Below are 19,788 nucleotides of genomic sequence, written 5' to 3'. Positions count from 1 at the left end.
ATACAGCAGCATTTAGAACTGATAAATATCAATAATAACCAGATTATGGTAGACTGTACATACCCATACAGCAGGATTTATAATGATCAATATCAATAATAACTGATATCTTGGTAGACTGTACTTACCCATAGAGTAGCAGTAGTGCCAGCAGACAGGGGAAGTTAGCAGCTGACACGTAGGCAGCCTTCTGGAAGGCCACGAAGATGAACACACACAGCATGGCAGACACCAGGTACGAACACTGGGGGAAAACATGTTAATGATACATTAAATTTTTATAAAGTTATACATTATAAAGTTTATAAAGTTTAAAATTGCATCATAATGTTAATGATACATTTCCTTCTATTCATATCTCATTACTTCCAGTGGCCTGATCAGTTACTATGACTTACAGTATGACAGTACCAATTGGCGACCATTTACATCAGTGTTTAGCACCAAGGACAGGACCTATACAGAACTTGGACATTTTCATGTAGAAATTAAGAGAGAAGCCAAGTTGAAATTAGAGGAGGAAAAAGTTCACATGACAAAACGTAGACAGTTTTACCTTCTGATTACAATGCTTTCATGTTCGTATCCCACTCAAGCAAAATATTTTAAGTTAGAGCCCAGTATTCTTGCCAGACCTTTTCAGCGTAGAAATTCTGAAGATTCCCTACGCAATGACTTTGATCCCCTATGCCGTGATTTGGACCCCTAGAGTGTGTTTCCGTTGTTTTGACATAAAAGTAAAAAAAAATGTACTAAGTCTTCACTAAATTTGGCCCTCAAAATGCAGCAAATAAATTAGTGTTTCTGAGGGTTGGAGATTTAAAAGTATTCAGGGGAAGATTCTCCCACACACCCAACGATGCTCTTGCCTGTATTGCTTATGCTGTGGAACCACCACATTGAATTTAAATGGTCTACACGTACCATATCCCAGGTGAAGTTGGCACACCAGTAGACGGTAGGGTTGACCCCGCTCACAAACTGCAGATGTTTGGACTTGCTGACTCGCTCCCCGATCAGGAACACCACGAAACTCGCCGGCACGAAGGACAGCGCAAAGATGACACAGATGGCGATGACAACATCAGCCCCACCCTTCAGCCTTTGTGGAGGAAAATATGTTAAATCAGTTACATACATAACTCAGAGAAAAATACTCAACAAAACAGAATAGCCAATTTCTAGTGAAACCTCAGCAAACAAAATGCCCATAAAATACAAGTTTTAGATTATACACATACAAGGAGTCGAGGAGGAAGAGATGCTCATCCGTCGTAGACAATGGAAGAACCATGAAGATGAGACAGATTTCAGAGAGATATGGACAGTTATAAAGGATTCAACATTAGCCAGGTCCTTTCTAGCTAGTCCAAAAAGAAAAGAAAAAAAATTTCTTTCAATTTGAATGTTTTGGCAATTTACGCCGTTTTTTCCTGCCAATATATACAACATGAAATTGCATAATCAGTGAATTTTGCTTTGCTGAAACAAAAATTCTGCCATTTTCGTTTCCACCTATCCCTCAGACTTCATGACATTCAATAAAAGGCATAAAATCTTCAATATACGTACAATGTTTCCTCGGACAGCTGTTCTTTGGTGAAGTTCATTGGATGGTTGAAGGCAGTGATACCGTGTTGTCGGGGATCGCTACCGGGCGGCAGGTTGGCGCGCAGGATGGCGTTACTGATGACGTTGATGTAAGCAACCATTGCATGGTAACCTTTGTTGTTGTACCACACCTGCATTGAGAGTAAATCTTTTTACCTCCGAAAATGATTTCATAAGGTTGGTAGAATAGAGGAAGAAACTATGAGGAACATGTCTCATAGACATTGAGACATAACAAGGTGAGACTTAACTGGTTATGTTTAAGAAAACTCCAATAACCAATGATTTTTCCACAAGCACCATATCATATGTTTGAAAGTCCTCCGTCCTCTATTGTTACAAAATCATCCCATACAAATCGGGAAAGGTATCCATTATCTGTAGGTAAGCTTTTTTTCAACTTCATGTTTCAAACAGTTACTTTATTAAACATACTGAAGATGCAAGACTTCATTCTCCCATACATTTACATTACATTTACATTCACACACATACCTTAGCATTATCCCTGGTTTCCAGATTGATGATGAAGTCAGTGATAGCTTCCACAAGGTTGTCATGACTCTCCACCTGTGAAATGGATGGAAGAAGTAAATTTTTCAGTCAAGACAGCAAAAATATTTCTGTCACAAGACCGTCACAAACTTCTTTTTCCAGAATGCAGCAAGAAAAGACTCCCATCTGATTAAACATAAGAATTCCTCACCAAGGTGAAGTTGATCCTCTTCTCCAGCCTGTCAATCACCCTGGCCAACAGAGTGTAGTTCACCTCTCCCACAAGGTCGTTGACCTCACCAAGGGACAAGCCACCATATCTACAGTTAGGAGTGAAAAAGAAGACAGTTAGGTCAAAAATAGTGACAGAATGTGGCAACATACTGAAAATTCTTTTACATAACTTCTTACCTTCTGAATCATTTATTGATGGCTCTTACCGCAAATTGAAGGAACTGGTTGACAGGTGTAAGTATATTGCAAAACATGGCTATGTGTTGAATTTAATGCAATAAACAGACGTACGTGAGCTAAATGAGGAAAATTTTAACAACTATATTCAGAGTTTGACACATTACACAGTCGCAGAAAGGAAGGTGAGTTATTATGTATGCCAAGTATAATGACACTAAAAACTTCACCATTTGCGGAAGTTCTTAGTTATTTCAATTTTTGACAAGTTTTGACCCAAAAAATTTCTCACCTGTTTCTCCTGTACCTGTCCATGGTTTTGACCAGGTAGTCGGTGATGTTGCGGCCCGTCATGTTCATGAGGTAGTCTCCTGTCTCTCCGATGTCACACGGCGGGAACGGTCCACCCGCTTCAGCGGGACACACGGAGCTACCCGCCTCACACGAACAGTCAGGGGAGGGACGAGCAGCAGTGGGTGTGAAGTTGGCTAGGACAAGAGATCCAGTGTAAGTATCAAAAAGTTTTGAATCCACTGACTTGAGCTGAGTTTAAAAAAGAGTCTCTAATCCTCGTATTACACTTACACTTGTTAAAAATGGGAGTTGATGGTAAACCTACCATTCTGAGCAGCAAACATCCTCTTCATTCTGTCTGACAGGGCCCTGGGTTTGGGTACCACACAGGAGGATCTGGTCTTCTTACACACTGGAGCACTGAAACAGTACAGAAACTCATTAAAGGTGTTTTCCGTTCAGGTTTGTGATTACAGCCCTTAGGTTTCATAGTAAAAATAATCTCTAACTAAACTTTCATTCAATGTCAAGCAAGCATGACAACATTTACCAGCCTCTTTTTACTTAAGTCTTAAGTCAAGAAGGTGAGACATGATTCTACATATCAGTGTACAGATTGACGGAAACTTACTATATGCAAATCAATGATGCAAGAATTTCACAAGTTCTTGCCTAAAGGCCAATCAATTAACAGATAGAAACAGTGAATGAAGAATGATATAACATTATGAGTATTTTAATTTAAATGCTACCTCAGTCTATAACTTAACTTTTCTTGTAATAACAATCGGATATAAAAGTTTGTGCATATCCAAGGTGCTGAAAAGACAACTGTGATGGAAGTTTCCCTATCATTTAGAAAGCTGGCTTCATACAGCTTGAAACTTTGTAGAAATTTGGCATTATAATTAAAAAACACAGGTAATCTTAATTTGATAAACAACCTATTACAGGAATGTAAGTTCATCTGTGACGGTAGTTAACATAATGATACGATTTTTAAGACTTTATATCCGTACACAAAAATAAAGCGCATCTTGACAAGGATCAGAGGACTGATCGAAAGCTTGTTGGTAAGCGCTTTATTTTTGTGTACGGATATAAAGTCTTAAAAATCGTATCATTATAACCTATTACAGCTTTACATTAGTTAATATATATATGGTTATACAGCCTATACATATGTTGCGATCAAAAGGATATGAGCAATGACTTGGATATTTTTATTCAAAGTTTGATAAAATAGCGGGTAAACTTTCCAAGTATGATAGAAGACATTTTCTCCTGACAACTACATGGTACAACGTGGAGATACTTAGCAAAGAGGAGCCTTAGCACTTCAGCAGAAGAAGGCAGGCAGGACTATATGGTAACTATTTTACCCACCCCTTCCCACCAGAATCCATACAGCTGGTGCCCATTCCTGGTTGGTTGAGCAGAGCGTTCAGCAAGGCGTCGGTGTCCGGTGCCTCTGGGGCATCGTTACTGAAGAAGGTGTAGAGTGGGTTCTCAGGTCCCTTGTAGAGAGACGGGTCTATCTTCAGGGCGGGGTAGTCTTGGAGGGGAGGGACGATCATGGCGAAGATCATGGCGATGCACACAAACACTGCTGGCAGGATGATCTGGGGATAAAATAAATCAAACTCAATAATTGTCACAATGAATCTGATATATTGAGAGTTAGAGACATGTATACTAGACAGCTCTAGCTAGAGGAGCATATTTGAGGTGTATTTGATATATGAAGGGAGGAAAGACTTTCTGTACTTATAGACATGTACATGTAGAATATTATGAGGATTAGAACCCTCGTGGTCGACCTCGATAGAGATGGACGGACAACATAAGGGAAGACATACACTTCCTCAACCTGCACAGTGTCAACCAAAATGATAGAGGATGCTGGAGAGCTGCCATCAAGCCCCTTCATCCAAGTGCAAGCACGTCTAACCCCCACAGGATGGGGAACAACAGACGTTAAACCGGAGAATGAGTGTGTGAGTGCGTCTTATGTTCACCATACTTGGAATCTGTAACTAAGGTTCAAAAGGGTTTCAAAGACTCCTTATGAACAAACTTCTCCTTTATTTCCTATCCCTTTAATTGAAGACTCAAGGGAAAAACAACTTAAACAGGTAGACAGGTGTGGCCTAATTATATATAAATAGCTTAGAAATGAAGACATAAAGCATTGGTTAGAAATGGAAAAGTTACCGAAGCGACAAAGCCCTTCCTGTTCCTGCGGGTGTGGTGCCACCTCTTCACAAACAGAGCCCAGAACTGCTGCTTGATCAGGTCACGACCTTTGATCTGGTACGACCCCTGACCTCCTTTCTTGTCCTCTATTGGGTCATCATCCATATTGGGAACTGAAAAAAATGAACACACACAAGTTACAATGTGTTGACAAATTTGCTATCCCATATTCACACAGAAACTTTCTACGCTGAAGATAAAGGAACCAAACAAATTCCTTTTTTAACGCAAACAAATAAAGATTGTTTTCATACACTGCATACAATCATCTTCTTCCAGAAGGGTGTCTAGGTCCACAATCATGAAATCAAAATGAATCAAGTGTCAAGGATTGAAATGATTACATCAATAATGTGTCAAATGAATATGTCAGCTGCTCTTCATTCTCAGCATTTTCAACAGTTCTGGATGGTCAGTAATTTCTCACACTTATATGGATGGTCAGAAAGTTTGTTTTAAAACTTCTCTCCATTTCTCCACATTTTACCATCCCTGGGTGAAATTGGATATTCTTGTTCCCTCCATCTCACCCCCTTTAGCCAAACATGGGCATACATTAAACAGAGAGTTTAATCTTAAAGATAATTACCTGGCTTCTTTACATAAGTGACTTTTCCTGAGCAGCAGTAAGCAACAGACGGAAGGACAGGTTAGAGAAAGGAAGACAGATTTGAAAAAAAAAAGTTGAAGGATTAGCAATTCATGCAAAGCCGAACCCACAGCCTCTATACAAGCTTTCCCAGCAAACAAGTGCACAATTTTGATAATAATTGTTAAGTAATCAATGTTGTTTTGCAGCTAAGACTGTAGCAAAAACATTTGCCCGATAACCTTCTCTAGAGATATCTAGTGCACATACCTGTCATACTATATGATTAAGAAGTGTTTCAAACTATCCCTCAGGTACTCAAATGAATAATTTCCCTCGATTTTAATTCTAAAAACGTGCAATCTATCAGCATTACATGTCAGGCATACACTATTACTTAGAATCATGTCTTGTTGATAATACCAAATGGAATATACAGTAGAAACAGATAAGAAGTAGAATTAACCACAGAAATAAATACCATAAAGACGCATGGTTTTTACCTGTTTCTTCATCCACCAGTACCAGGTTGTCTGGCACATCAATAGAGATAGCGTTCATCTTCTTCTTGCTGGTTCTGCCTTCCTTAGACATAGTCCTGCGCAGGCCTGGCAGGATGGGTTTGGGCAGCTGGCCACCTTCTGTGATCTCTTCTATCGCCTGCTCCACATCCATGTCCACTCCAGTCTCCTCTGCGACTTTCAGGAAGATCTAGATGCAGCACAATAATTATCACATATCATGGCTGACGATTGTGCGCTGACAGTCTTGAGGCAGAAAGTTTCACCAGGTCAACATTCAGAAGTGAGTGGGTCATTTCTCCTGACATGAAGCATAAAACTTGGTTGAAAGTTATTTGAGTCTGCCGTCTGATCTACAGGTAGCCTCCTTTACTCCTTGACGTCAGGGTCATTTATGTTTGGGAAATTACATCAGAGTCAGTATGTTTACGTGGCTGCCTTAGATGAGAAGCTTGGACTGTTATCATTGTTTCCTTCTTTATTTACTACTAAGCCCTTGTTCTTGAGGATCAGTATTTGTATGTTGTATATAACAAGTGACTGGTATGTAACAACAATAATACACAACAAAAAATAAAGGATAGACAATGAAAACAATACATAGTAGGCAACTGATTTTGAGTGAGAAAAATCTCGAGACAGGAGTTTAGTGCAATGGTGATCTAAAAGAACTGACCTCTTCCAGGGTGGTGTCAGAGATGCCGTAGCTGGAGATGTGCAGCCTGTCCAGGTTTGCGTCCAGATCAGAGAACAGTTTCTCCAGCGCGGCTCCGTTACTGCGACCGTTGGGCAGCAGGAAGATCACCTCCTTCCCGATGTTCTCCAGCAACTTGGCATCAGCAATGTGGGACAGGACCAGGGAGTTCACCACATTTTCATTGAAGATGCCTGAATAAAAAGATAAATAAGTAAATCCTGATTAGGTGGCCATATCATGACACTTACAGTACCTGAAAATATGTTAAGATTAGGTTATAGGAAGTTGTATAATTGCTGACAGTATTACTAGTTGTACAACAGTTGTATTGCTAGGACCTCTTGAGAATATAAAAAATATAATCATGTAGATTTTTATCTGCCTCTAATAAATAAACATAAGATTGACAATGTGTGAAATGCTATTATTTCTTACTTCTAGGACATTGTGAAAGGGGACCAAGTGGTCACAAACAAATCGTGAAAATAACAACTTCATGTTAAGTTATGAAAATCATCATCCAGACAGTTTGAAGAATCAAATGAACAACAGTGTTGAAAACAATTATTATAGAGACTATCTGACCTGTCATCTCCCCAGGAGGCATGTCCAGTACACTTGACATGGCTGAGGCTCCGTCATCGCTGGTGTCTGAGGACACTTCAGAACCAAGGCCTTCATCACCAACGGACTGCAACACAAGAAGGCAAGAACATTTCACATATTGTGACTTTGTTGTGAAAATAGACTTATGCGATCAGGAAATTGTATACTATACATTTGAAACTTCTATCATCATCATCAGTCACTGGGTTCTGCATCTACAGTCTTTGGAAAGTCCTATATATAGCTGCATTCAGTCTTTCTTTCTACTTCGACCAAAGACTGCAAGAATATGCAATCACATCCTATATATATATCATATATATATATTATATAATTATATATATACTGAATTATAGTCTTTCCTACGGGCAAAGTCAGTTTTTATGCTGTAAAATAAACTTAAACAAAAAGTACCTAGACTATAGAAGCTCTACCAAAGACAGTGAATTGTCATCAAGGTGGCCTGATACACTGGATCAATTCTCTTCATAATCATTTACAACTGCTAGGCAATAAAGTCGAATCACTAACATTCTGAGGATAAGGCATTTAAACCCTTTAACACCCACCTGTCCATTGTGTCCATTCTTCGCGATGGAGGCCACACTACTGAACGAGCTCCCACAGCGGGAGGAGGCAAAGCTTCCTGTCGACTTCTTGACGAGCGTCAGGTAGTAGCCGTTGCCATAGCGACCCTTTAGGAAGAGGGAGGACCCGCAGCAGCGCAGTTTGCCCTGAGAGATGATGCCGATACGATCACCCAGCAGGTCTGCCTCGTCCATGTGATGGGTGGTCAGGATGATGGTGCGGCCTGGGGGAAAGGGAACACAAATTCTATCTCACCATCAAAATTATACAAAATAGGAATATGGCCATTTTGTGTGAAAATGATTCTATTGCAATAAGGCCAATTATCATGGATTTAATTTGTTGACTTTAAGTCTTTACTATGTCTTGAAACAAAATCCTACATTGAAATTAACATGAAAAGAGTGTCAGAGAGAAGGTCTGGTAGACACTGACACTGGTAGACACTGGTAGAAGTCTGGTTAGTAGTTTTACACAGTGAACTATATAGTCAGGTAGATGTTTTCCTCCCAGGTTCCTAATTACATGCTTGAAAAAAGCATGTACTGTTTCTGGTAGGGATCTTTGTGATTCCGGACCTATATCTTTAGAACCTCTGGATGGATTGCGATTTCCTTTGCTATGGGGATAGAGTGTGTGACCTATTGTGCTATTAAGTAGATTAGAAGTTTGCTGTTGTTTTGTGGTTCGTTTTTAAAAAAATATTTACACCCCTTTTCCTGTTATGGAGTGATCTGGCCTCATTCCCTCTGTCTCAACCTCCTTGGGGACAGCTAGCAGCTGTAACATCTGTTTTGTGTTTTCAGTAGCATGGGAGTGTGTGGAAGGGTCGTTTCCAGTGCTATATCTCCAGAACAGAACGTGTGATTGTGATGATATTTACCTCCATGAAAAATGGAGGTATAGTTTTTGGTGTGTCTGTGTGTGTGTCTGTTTGTGTTTCCACATATTTGTGGTCAGCATAACTTTAGAACCTGTTGATGGATTGTAATGATATTTGGTATTTGGGTAGGTGTTTGAAAGACGAAGGTCAAAGTCAATTTTGGATCCCCTGGTGTGTGACCTTGGTACTGCAACAGAACTTGGATTTTTGTATCTTTTGACATGGATATGCTATGGTCTTGATTTTTTGGTGGCACATAGCTTGTGGTGTAAGGAAGAAGTGTTGTATGTTTGGGCCCTCTAGCAGCTTGCTCTAGAACTGCTGGGGCATTCTGGTCAAAATCTTCCAAGGAGCAAAAAAGAGCAACTGTGACCATTGCTGTCACCTCTGTATGGTGTGAACCATTATATACGCATTGAGATACAATGTATGTGCCAGGTGCAGGTGTAACAATAAGAAATAAAAATGAAATGGTGAGGACATCAGAAAGGTGTAGTTTTGGATCTGACTGTTTACCATAGGTAGATATATAACTTAAGAACAATGATGGAATAATTTTGCCAAACGTCAAACCATATCAACCCCCACAACACACCATGCGCACCATCACAAAACAAAATATTTCAAGCAGGTTTGAGTTTTCAGACTCTTGTTCTATCTTGAGCTCTTTCTAAATTTTTACTTTAAGATGATACTATAATAGAGTTACTTGACAATAGTTAAACTTTACCTTTCTTGTACTTAATCAGCAGGTCCCAGATGCCCCTACGTGAGTACGGGTCCACTCCTGCTGTTGGCTCATCCAGGATAACCGTGTGGGAGTTGGCCACAAACGCTATGGCAACGGACAACTTTCTCTTCATGCCTCCTGTAAACATTGATTTAAACACATCTTGTGATGAGTAAAACCCAACCTACATGTTACCAATGTACACATACCTCAGTTACCTCAATCTATGATTGTGCCATTATGAAAAGGACACAGCCCCTACATGGGTGAATTTTGATCAAAACATTAAAATCATAATATACTTTCCCCATGTAACAACTGTGTCTGCTAGTAGACACAGTTATAAAAAGCTTCAGTTTGATTTTGCATTATCTAAGTATTCATGGCTTCTTTTTCTCTTTTCTTACAATAAACGCTTGTCTCTTTAGCCTGACTAAAATCACGCTCCTTGCGGCCGGCCTTACAGTTGCTGGGGGTCATTAACCCCAGCCAGCGAGAGATTGTGTAAACACAGGCTACTTGTCACTTCTGCTATTATTAAAACGAGTTTTTTAAACTCTCTTTTTGGTCTTTTTTTTAAGGACGTTAAACAAGGATAGAAATGAAGTACATGTGCATGAATGCACATATTAATATTCAGCAGTTTCTGAAAATAATTTCATCAGGTTGGTAGATCATAAGAATTTTCTCTTACACAACCAGTTTATCTCACCTGCTGACGTTTCGATGTCTGTCCGTGAGACATCTTCCTCAGAGCTTCTAACTGGAGTTTTGCTTCTCGCCGCTTCAGCAGTTTGCAAACATGTCTACACAATATATACATCATATTCTCTACAGTGTGAGTAAATGTACCTGAGAGGTTCTTGGATATCTCATGCTTCTTGTTGGGCAGCCCGACATCCTTCACCATCCTCTCCATCTCATCCTGTACCTCTGCCTCTGTCATACCCTTCAGTCGGCCATAGAACCACAAGTGTTCTGACACTGTCAAACTGTGGGGCAAACACACAGCCATGTTAGACATACCCTTCAGTCGGCCATAGAACCACAGGTGTTCTGACACTGTCAAACTGTGGGGCAAACACACAGCCATGTTAGACATACCCTTCAGTCGGCCATAGAACCACAGGTGTTCTGACACTGTCAAACTGTGGGGCAAAGATATCATAGCCATGTCTAAACACTTTACATCTAAATAACACACACAACAATGTCAGGCAAGCCCTTCAGTCTGCCATACAAACACAGATCAAACTGAGGAACACTTTACAATTCTCAACAACAAGCAGTCAACCGTGTCTGTACATTAATTAGTTATTAGTCACCAAAACAACAAAGAACACTTTACAGCTTAACACCAAACATTCAATAGGATAGTTTTCTGGTTTATTCTCCAAAATAAAACAACAAGGCTAGCTTAGAACCATGTCTTAACATGGAACAGCAGTGTTTTTTAAAGACATTTTCAGCAAATTGTTAAGATTGTCAAGTCAGGTAGTGTTTGCCAGCTAGTAAAAGTAAGTGCAGTTTACAATGTCAATTTTGACTACAGTGAATGATCTAAAAAAATGAACTCACTTGTCGAAGAGCACGTTGTGCTGTGGACACATCCCCAGGCTCTTCCTGATCTTGTCCATCTCATACCGGATGTCCTTCCCATCAACGTACGCCGTGCCCGAGGTGGGCGGGAACAGACCAGTCAGGATTGACCTGGAAAATGGATTAAAGCTAATCATTTTCCTCCCTCTGAACAAAATAACTACTTAGTAAGTGAATGAAAAACAACATACATGTACATGTTCATGTATATCAAAGAACATTCTAGCAATTGGGGAAATTTGTTCACATTTTCCCATAGATCTAGTGCACTTAGTACAAATTTTTAAATAGCTTCTTACTTCATCTAAGTTGTTTACAGGATTCATACAGTTAAGTTCTTCCAAGTTAACACATCGCACCAAAACGTTGGAGGTGAGTACTATTTTGTTGTGTTGTAAGAAGTTTACTATATGTACTTACAAATACAAGACTTTCGGGTAATGAGGGTAAAATCTAAAAATCATAGATACTCATGATGTTCAGCTCAATGTTTGATGCTAGTGATTTTCTTAAGAAATGCATGAAAAAGACCCTGACTGAGAAGAACATCATCAGTGACTCACATGGTGGTGGTTTTGCCGGCACCGTTATGCCCCAGGAAGGACGTGATTTGTCCTTCGTAGAAGTTGAGGCTAAGTCCGTCCACAGCCAGCTTGTTCCCATCGTTGTACACCTTTGTCATGTTCTGTATCCCCACCCCCAGGGGAAGGTGGGAGGGCTCCTTCTCAAAGTCTTCTGACTCTGAAAATGTTTGTAAAAAAAATCATGTTCAGTCATTAAAAACATCTGATTTTGATAAAAATAGCACTTACTCTGAATTTGTGACAATATCACATACATGTACATGCACTAGAGGTATGTACATTTACTGTCCAGCAATGATGAAATTCAAAGCAGTTTTTCTCAGGATAGTAGTTTGCTTTATAAACAGCACGCCTACATGTATACAGATAACAGTAGGTTACGTGCATGTGACTGAAGTAAGTGAGTAACAGTATCAGTGATTGAGTCAAAGAGTGAGTGAGTGAGTGAGTGAGTGAGTGAGTGAGTGAGTGAGTGAGTGAGTGAGTGAGTGAGTGAGTGAGTGAGTGAGTGAGTGAGTGAGTGAGTGAGTGAGTGAGTGTGAGTGAGTGGAGACTTACCTTCTATCCGTGGCATGTCAGCCATGCCATGAGTGAGTCCACTAAGGTTGGAGTCAGAGCTGCACCAGTAAGACTTCATGATGGGGAAGTACCAGGGACGGGGCACTCCGTACTGTCCTGTAATTCATCCAGATCATAAAATCAGGCTTCAAAACACTTTTCACTTTTTTTTTGTTAGGTTTAGCATGCATAGTAATCAAGTTAAATCAACTGAGGCCCTTCCATAAAGTTTTTGTCCAAAAATATTCAGCAATTTCTTTCGAGGCAATGAAGTGGTAAACTAAAGGCTTTGACAAGAAACCTTAAGTTTACAATAAGATCATACATGTAGTAACTGTGACGTAGTTAAAAAAACAGTATTGGCATCTTACACCTTAAATGGTACAAAATTGTGGCAGAGGACTTTGGAGGAGTTCTCAGCAGAATACTAGTTTGAGCAAAGTATGTACAAATGAATGAATTCATTTCATGATGTTCATTTTATTTCACTGAGTACGTGAATGTAACGTTACTTCACCTTTATCCGTGGGGTAACCTACATCCGTTGTTTTTCAAAACAACGCTTTTAGGGATATCAAGTCGACGGACGATGGTTTCAAATCATAACATTTTCAATATATAGCAGTTTGAACTCACATTTCATCGGAATAATATCCCTAAATACCCAGCTCTTGAAAACAACGGATATAGGTTACCCCACGGATAATGGTGAACTAGCGTTATAGCTTTACATCTTAGAATGAAAACTAAAAAAGTTTGTATTTGTACCTGGGAAGACAGCCTCGATGTACCAGGTCATGAGGCCGTACAGGAAGGCATCGAACAGCATCATGAGGAGGGAGAAGCCGAAGGTGAAGGAGTCCTGGGGGGAGGGGTTGGTCCAGATGTTGTCCCACTGGATCCCCACCCCCTGCTCCTCAAACCGCGCGATGTACGTACAGCCGAAACCGAACGCCACCGACGACAGCAGGCTCTGAGGGGGCACAAAGGCAAGAATTGTTGATTCAAGAGATATGGTGAATACATCAGGTTATGTTTTCCAAGACTACAATATATTAAAAGATATTGAGTATAAAATACATAAAGAAATTAAGTATAGAAATGCAACATAATGAATCTGAAATCAATGGTTGACAGCTATTATGAAACATTCACTAGAATGCTGCAACCAACAGCAATTCAATTTGTTGATTATCAAACTAAAAAAAAACACCAAGAAAACAGTCTGAGGGGAAGTCTGAACCTTGGTACATTAAGTTTTAGAGATACATTACAGTCCTAGTAGTCCCTTCCATCTTGTTGGCTGTCTTTGCTAAGAAATGTCCGAAAACAATTTAGTAATTGACGTGGCCTAATTTGATTATCCTTTCTTACAGCAAAGCCTTTGGATATTCACTTAATAAATTGATCAAAAGAATTTACAAAACATCATGAATCCAAAACAAGAAAGGCTGGCAAAAGATGGGATCTTTCCATTTTCCATTAAAGTACTACCACAAACTAAGAACCTAAATTAATGGCATTTTAAACATTTTGTAGAGCGCTGAAGAGTAATACAATGTAGACTAAGTTGTTTTGAACTTAAGTATGCAATTTTACTAAGAATATCTGATAGACAGTGTCTTACAGCAAAGCCCTTGGATCCGTTGGTCATCCTGTCCTCCCACACGATAATGAGCGTATACGGCAGGTACAGAACGAAGTAGATGATCCCGCCGCACGCCGCCGCCAGGTTCGCTCGCGAGAAGAACGTGGAGATCAGGAAGCATTGCATGATGGTCGCGATGGCGAAACAGAGCAGGAACACGATGAGGACCAGAGGATTGCTGTTCTGCATCACTGCTCCATACTGCAATATACCACAAAAACTGGTGATTGTCAAACATACATGTACACTATGTCTCCTTTAAGTTACAATGATTGCAATCCAATATTTTATATTATCCACTTTTAAATTTACATTTTTAAATGATACAGAAATTCAATTATTTGGATATTCATAATCGGACTCATTTCATACCATGAAAATCTGTCAAATACGAATAGATATTTTCAATTTCTGTGCATCCTGAAGACTGTTTTTCCCACAATTACACCCCCATACACCCTCCGTGATTCCTTGTGTATTACAAAGTATCTACAAAATTGATGGAAGTAAAAATAAAGAAAAAGGATAGAAGTGTAAAAATGAAGAAATATGAAGGATGCTGGCTGGTTATAACAGACTTGAATCGGTGTTAGTCATAATTAGTAGCGAGTGTGAGTAATTGTGGTTATTTCAAATTATTACACAGTAACAAGACCAATGTTAGTGACTGGGTTGAATACAGTATAACAATCCTTCAGGCAAAAATGATTGAAGTTTCAGCAATTTCAGATTGATGATTGCATGTCTCAGCATTATAACAAAGAGACCAATTCACTAGGCAGCAGATTTAGTGGCAATTCTTTTCATTCAATGATTTGAAAAAAAAAACAAGCATTGATTAATGTTGATTTTATGTTAACAAATTGACAATTGGTGGCCACCGTTTTCAATGGATTTATCAGCTATGTAGCAACAATTATTTGAGATTGTTGATAATTATATGAAATAGTATTCAAAACTGTTTGATTTCAATGTGATTTGGGATTGTACCGAGTATACCAGTGGCACTTTCTGTTGATTCAGCAATGATTTACAAAAAGCAGCACCCAATCTTGTTTACATATCATTGATTTCTTTCTTTTGATCTAATGATTGGTGTCAGCTGTTCTCCTGTGGACTGTTTGTAATACCTTCAGCAATAACGCCAGGAGAATGGCCGAGGTGAAAATGACGACCATACTGTTGATGAACCAGGCCACCCAGTGGACGCCATCGCCCAATCCCATGATCCTCATCACCTCTTTGAGGCGCAGTTCCTTCTCGTAAACGATTCTTTTGATCACCATGGCAACGGAGTACACCCATGCCAGGCACATGGCCAGGGGAAGTACCATGGCAGTTGCGCTCAGAAACCTACATGGAATGTTTACGGTTTGGTAAATTTCAATTCAATTTGATCAGGATTTTTTACTTTGCAGTGAAATTTAATGATGTGACGGCACCATTTTGTAAGGACCCGAAATCTGCTTCATTTCCAACTCTCTGTTTGAGGGAAACGTTGCTGTTAACGTATTAAAGGTTTCAGTGAGGTTTTGTTGAATCAGATGAAGACCTATAGGGTTTGAAATGTCCTGGTTAGTTGTTTCAAGTGAATTTAATTCATGTTTTATTGTGAGTGCAAACAAGGTGGCAGAGACATCCAACTAATGGTAGGTGAGTAGGAAAAAAACTTTGTCAAGCAAACAAAAACAAAATAAAAATGATGAAAAAAACATGTTATAATGAAAATAAAACCGAAACAAGATAAAAATATTAAAACATGGTTTAGACTGCAACATCTAAACTGGAAAGAAGAGTGTAAGAAACAAAGGATAACAAGAAAAAGTGAGCTGCTAACACCACACCTGTTAGAAATGCTGCCCCAACACCTGGCAAAGAATGTGGCGGTAAGAAGGACACCTAACATGACCTTTTTCTGACTTCAACTGACAACAAGAATTCCTCACTGTTAAGAAATTGTTTCTGAATATCTGATTCCACCCATACACAACACTTAAGAGTGCCATCTATGAATCATTGAGAAAACTGCATTAGCAGCAAATACTAATGGTCACGTTGGATGTCCTTTTTTTGTTATTATCACCTAATCTCCAGGCAGATTTACCAGTGGCATGAGATAGTAGCAAAACTAGTCAAGGAGGATAGCTGGCTAAAGGGAGTCATCAGCCACTGGGAGCCAAACACACTCCTAGGCCGGCTTCACTCCTCTGGCAGCTTTTGATACTATCTTATGCTACCATAGGATCTGCTTGGAGATTAATTATCACCCCGGACTGTAGACGCTACCTTCAGCGTTGCAGTCAGCAGACAGATGGTGAGAAACATGACGATGATACTGGTGAAAAACCAGGCGGTCCAGTGGACCCCGTTAGTCAGGCCCATCATCTTCATCACTTCCTTGAGACGCTCCTCCTTCTCGTAGACGATGCTCTTGATGATCATGGCCACCGGGTAGATCCAACTCAGGGTCATGAACATGGGGATGGAGCGGGATAGCGCCCACACAAACCTAGCGACCAACCGTAAAATTCAAGTCTACAACTGTACAAAGATGTAAACATGGGGATGGAGCAGGATAACGCCCACACAAACCTATCGAACAATCGCAAAACTCAAGTCTACAACTGTACAATGATCAAAGCATTACACCCTGTTTACTTGCATACCACAGCATATGGTGAAAAATAACATATTATTATTAACAAGCAAAACATATCCATGTCAACTACAATGGATAACCACATTCCTAGATGTGATCATCATCCTGCAAAATCTAAACTTAAAGCATCTGACATGTAAAATACAAAACATTTATTATTGTACAAAATATAAAAAAGTCAAAGCATACAAAGTAAACAAAAAAATTGAATTAAAGAAAATATTAGTAAATATATTTTGGCAAGGGTAGGACCTATTGTATATAAAGTCATATACAAAATCCTATACCATGATGGCTAAAAGTTCAATCATATACCATGATGGCAGTATAATTAAAAAAAAGGATGTGAAAAATGTTTAAAATATCAATGAACAGTACTTCCATACACCATGCAGTACCAGAAACTTTTTTGTCAAATTGCTTGCAATTCTAAATGGTTAAAAAGGATAAAGCAAAGATTAAAAATAACTGTCAATAGCTGATCCTACAACTGTTATGATTGCTAACTTTAATTTCTAATTCCATGCATGACTCCTTAAAATAAAGCAATAATGACTATCCCGGAATCCATCCTGTTTCAGCTAAGGTTTGCTCCAACCATTACTTCAGGGCAAAATTGATTTCAAAAGTTACTGCAAATCATTTCTTTACCAACAGGTGCCAGAACTTTCTACAGGGCAATGATCAAAGGAGCAAATGGAGCTAGAATAGGATAGACACCAGGCCAATACTTAACTGGGTATTCAAAGTCATACTTACGAGTCTTTAGTGTAACACGGGTATGGGAACTGCTGAAGATAAACTCCGGTGATTGGTTCCTCGTCCTTTCCCGTCAGAGCACGAATGATGCCCTGGTCGATCATATCCTGCAGGTACACGAACCCTCCCCGGATGTACGCCATGTCGTTAAAGGGTCGATCACGGGCTCCAGGCCTCCAGTACCTGAAATATTGGAAAGACAAAACGTATCATAAATAATAGCCACCTCCCATTTATCATGACCATAGCATTTCCAGAACATGTGGTATCAAAAACAGGAGTTCTGTTGTAGTACCTTAGAAAGATGCTGGAGAGCTTTAAAAACCTACAATCAGTCCAAGTATCATAAAAATCCATCCACAGCTTCTCCAGTTACACTGTCCTCAAACACACAAAGAGGCAAACAGACATACAGCCCTGAAAACATGGGTGAAGGTAACTTAAGAGAAAAAACTAATGTAATGTTTTCAAGGACAAGATTTTACAAACAACACAAACATGTTCTCAGTTAAAAACAGAAATTCTATCACACGATGTGTGGAAACCTGCACACATCGTGTGGAAACCCCACACATCGTGTGGAAACTCCACACATCGTGTGGAAACTGCAATCTGTCCTATGGCGATTGATGAGCAGCGCGTGACGCTTGTCCGTAGAAACAGCCCCCGTGACGCACAGCGGCATTACGTGTCACGTGTTGCCTCCAGGGTTGGGCGTACGACAGACATTGGGCAGTTTGCGGCATCACTGAATGTGCCGATGTCGTAGGCAGCCCACTTTCGCTTTGCAGTAGGTCAGGGGTCATATGCGAATGCCTGAGACCTTTCCCACCCTTGATTCAACCCACGCCACACTCGTCTGGTCACCAGGGTTCACGGCTGTGCGCTGCAGTGTGATGTGTTGTGGTGCGCCATGAGAGTCGCAGTGGGTTTGTGTGAACCGAAAACTATCCTAGGCTACTGTCCTAGGGGAATCATCATATGTCGCGCAAATTTCCTCCTATGAACCGGCCTTAGTGTGTATGTTCTACCTTCGGTCTTTTGTATGTTCTACATGTAACGTTAGGTATAATCCATCAAAAGAGTGCTGTATTTAACTAAACATTCAGTAGATCTATAGATACATGCCAGGTATCATGACATTCCTAATAACTCCAATTCTCTTGTCTAGATTTCATCTGCTTCTAACAGGTATTTTAGGTAATACAAAATCTAACACAAAAGGAGGATAGTCGTGACACCAAGAAATTTGATATTTTTGTGTAGCCTCTTATTCTTGTCCTAGGGGAATCATCATATGTCGCGCAAATTCCCTCCTATGAACCGGTCGTAGTATGTTCTACCTTCGGTCTTATGTATGTTCTAGGTATATTCCATCAAAAGTGTGCAGTATTTAACTAAACTACTATAGCGCCCACCATCTCTGTTCAGGGATGGTTGTAAAGCTCTGATGTAGATGGCTTCTTTGATCTCTCTAGCAAAAAAGTTTGGCTCTATGTCCAAGATTTTAACTTTGTCCAGTGAAACCGAATGACCCGGTGATTCTATGTGAATATGTTGGGAAAGTTCTGAGGTTGTTGAACTCGGGCGTCTGTGCTCAGGGAACCTGATCCACTGCGTATTGCGTCACGTGTTCAATCTGCATAACGTGAATAATGTCACAGCAGCAGTGGATTGTTCATTCCTTCACAAAGACTGGAGCTGTTCAGTCGAAAATTTTGGTGTGTTGGAAATTACAATTTAACTAGTTCAATAATGACTTCTACCAACACAGATAAACTTTAAAGTTTGTATTTATTACATTCAAGAGATACAAGTTCTATTGGAATTTGTATCTCTTGAATGTTTCATGTTCAGTAGTCTATATGCTAAATATGTTAATGACCCACCTGTTTCTCATTGTGTATGGTGTCATAAGGCCTGGTCCTTTGCTATTACCACCTTATAAAACCACCCATTGTTCGCTTCACTCATTTGTTGGTTTTATTTGGTGCTTATAACAAAGGACCAGGCCTTATGACACCATATTCGCACTTCACAGTGCGGGTCAGGTCATTATCCCTTAATTATACCTAAGGGCTATCATATTTAGTTATATACTACTCATGCTTGAAGTCTTGCCCTGGCTAAAACAGAAGCTATTCCCTGCTGTTTGTATTTACTTAATAAGCATTAGTGTATAACAAGCCGTGACAGATAGATTTGTATCAGAGTCCCATGTGAGTGATGATGTGACCTCACTTAGCCTCTGACAGAGAGAAAACCCTACAGAACACTTTCAGGCAGATGGTAAAGATGTA

General features: G+C 39.7%; 1 protein-coding gene across 2 annotated transcripts in view; it reads right to left on the bottom strand.

The window, feature by feature from the left end:
• Positions 1-19,788, bottom strand: part of LOC118431360 (phospholipid-transporting ATPase ABCA1-like) — a 50,314-nt gene that overhangs the window by 10,252 nt on the left and 20,274 nt on the right. Inside the window, exons 15-36 of one of the 2 annotated variants that reach the window (XM_035842484.1) lie at positions 17,489-17,671; positions 15,201-15,423; positions 14,050-14,271; positions 13,191-13,395; positions 12,423-12,539; positions 11,844-12,021; positions 11,260-11,391; positions 10,534-10,673; positions 9,682-9,819; positions 8,050-8,291; positions 7,460-7,565; positions 6,854-7,065; positions 6,160-6,367; positions 5,026-5,180; positions 4,198-4,433; positions 3,137-3,231; positions 2,810-3,005; positions 2,318-2,426; positions 2,107-2,181; positions 1,573-1,742; positions 925-1,102; positions 129-244 (exon numbers count right to left, since the gene is read on the bottom strand). In XM_035842484.1, the coding sequence (XP_035698377.1) occupies positions 129-244; positions 925-1,102; positions 1,573-1,742; positions 2,107-2,181; positions 2,318-2,426; positions 2,810-3,005; positions 3,137-3,231; positions 4,198-4,433; positions 5,026-5,180; positions 6,160-6,367; positions 6,854-7,065; positions 7,460-7,565; positions 8,050-8,291; positions 9,682-9,819; positions 10,534-10,673; positions 11,260-11,391; positions 11,844-12,021; positions 12,423-12,539; positions 13,191-13,395; positions 14,050-14,271; positions 15,201-15,423; positions 17,489-17,671 (3,636 nt within the window). Of the gene's footprint in view, positions 1-128; positions 245-924; positions 1,103-1,572; positions 1,743-2,106; positions 2,182-2,317; positions 2,427-2,809; positions 3,006-3,136; positions 3,232-4,197; positions 4,434-5,025; positions 5,181-6,159; positions 6,368-6,853; positions 7,066-7,459; positions 7,566-8,049; positions 8,292-9,681; positions 9,820-10,533; positions 10,674-11,259; positions 11,392-11,843; positions 12,022-12,422; positions 12,540-13,190; positions 13,396-14,049; positions 14,272-15,200; positions 15,424-16,356; positions 16,580-17,488; positions 17,672-19,788 lie in introns of both variants that reach the window. The other variant, XM_035842483.1, reaches the window with a different exon arrangement.

This window comes from Branchiostoma floridae, chromosome 15, assembly GCF_000003815.2.
Source record: "Branchiostoma floridae strain S238N-H82 chromosome 15, Bfl_VNyyK, whole genome shotgun sequence".
NCBI classification, from domain to species: domain Eukaryota; kingdom Metazoa; phylum Chordata; class Leptocardii; order Amphioxiformes; family Branchiostomatidae; genus Branchiostoma; species Branchiostoma floridae.
The sequence above is the reverse complement of the archived record's forward strand: the minus strand, read 5'-3'. Positions and strand labels throughout refer to the sequence as shown.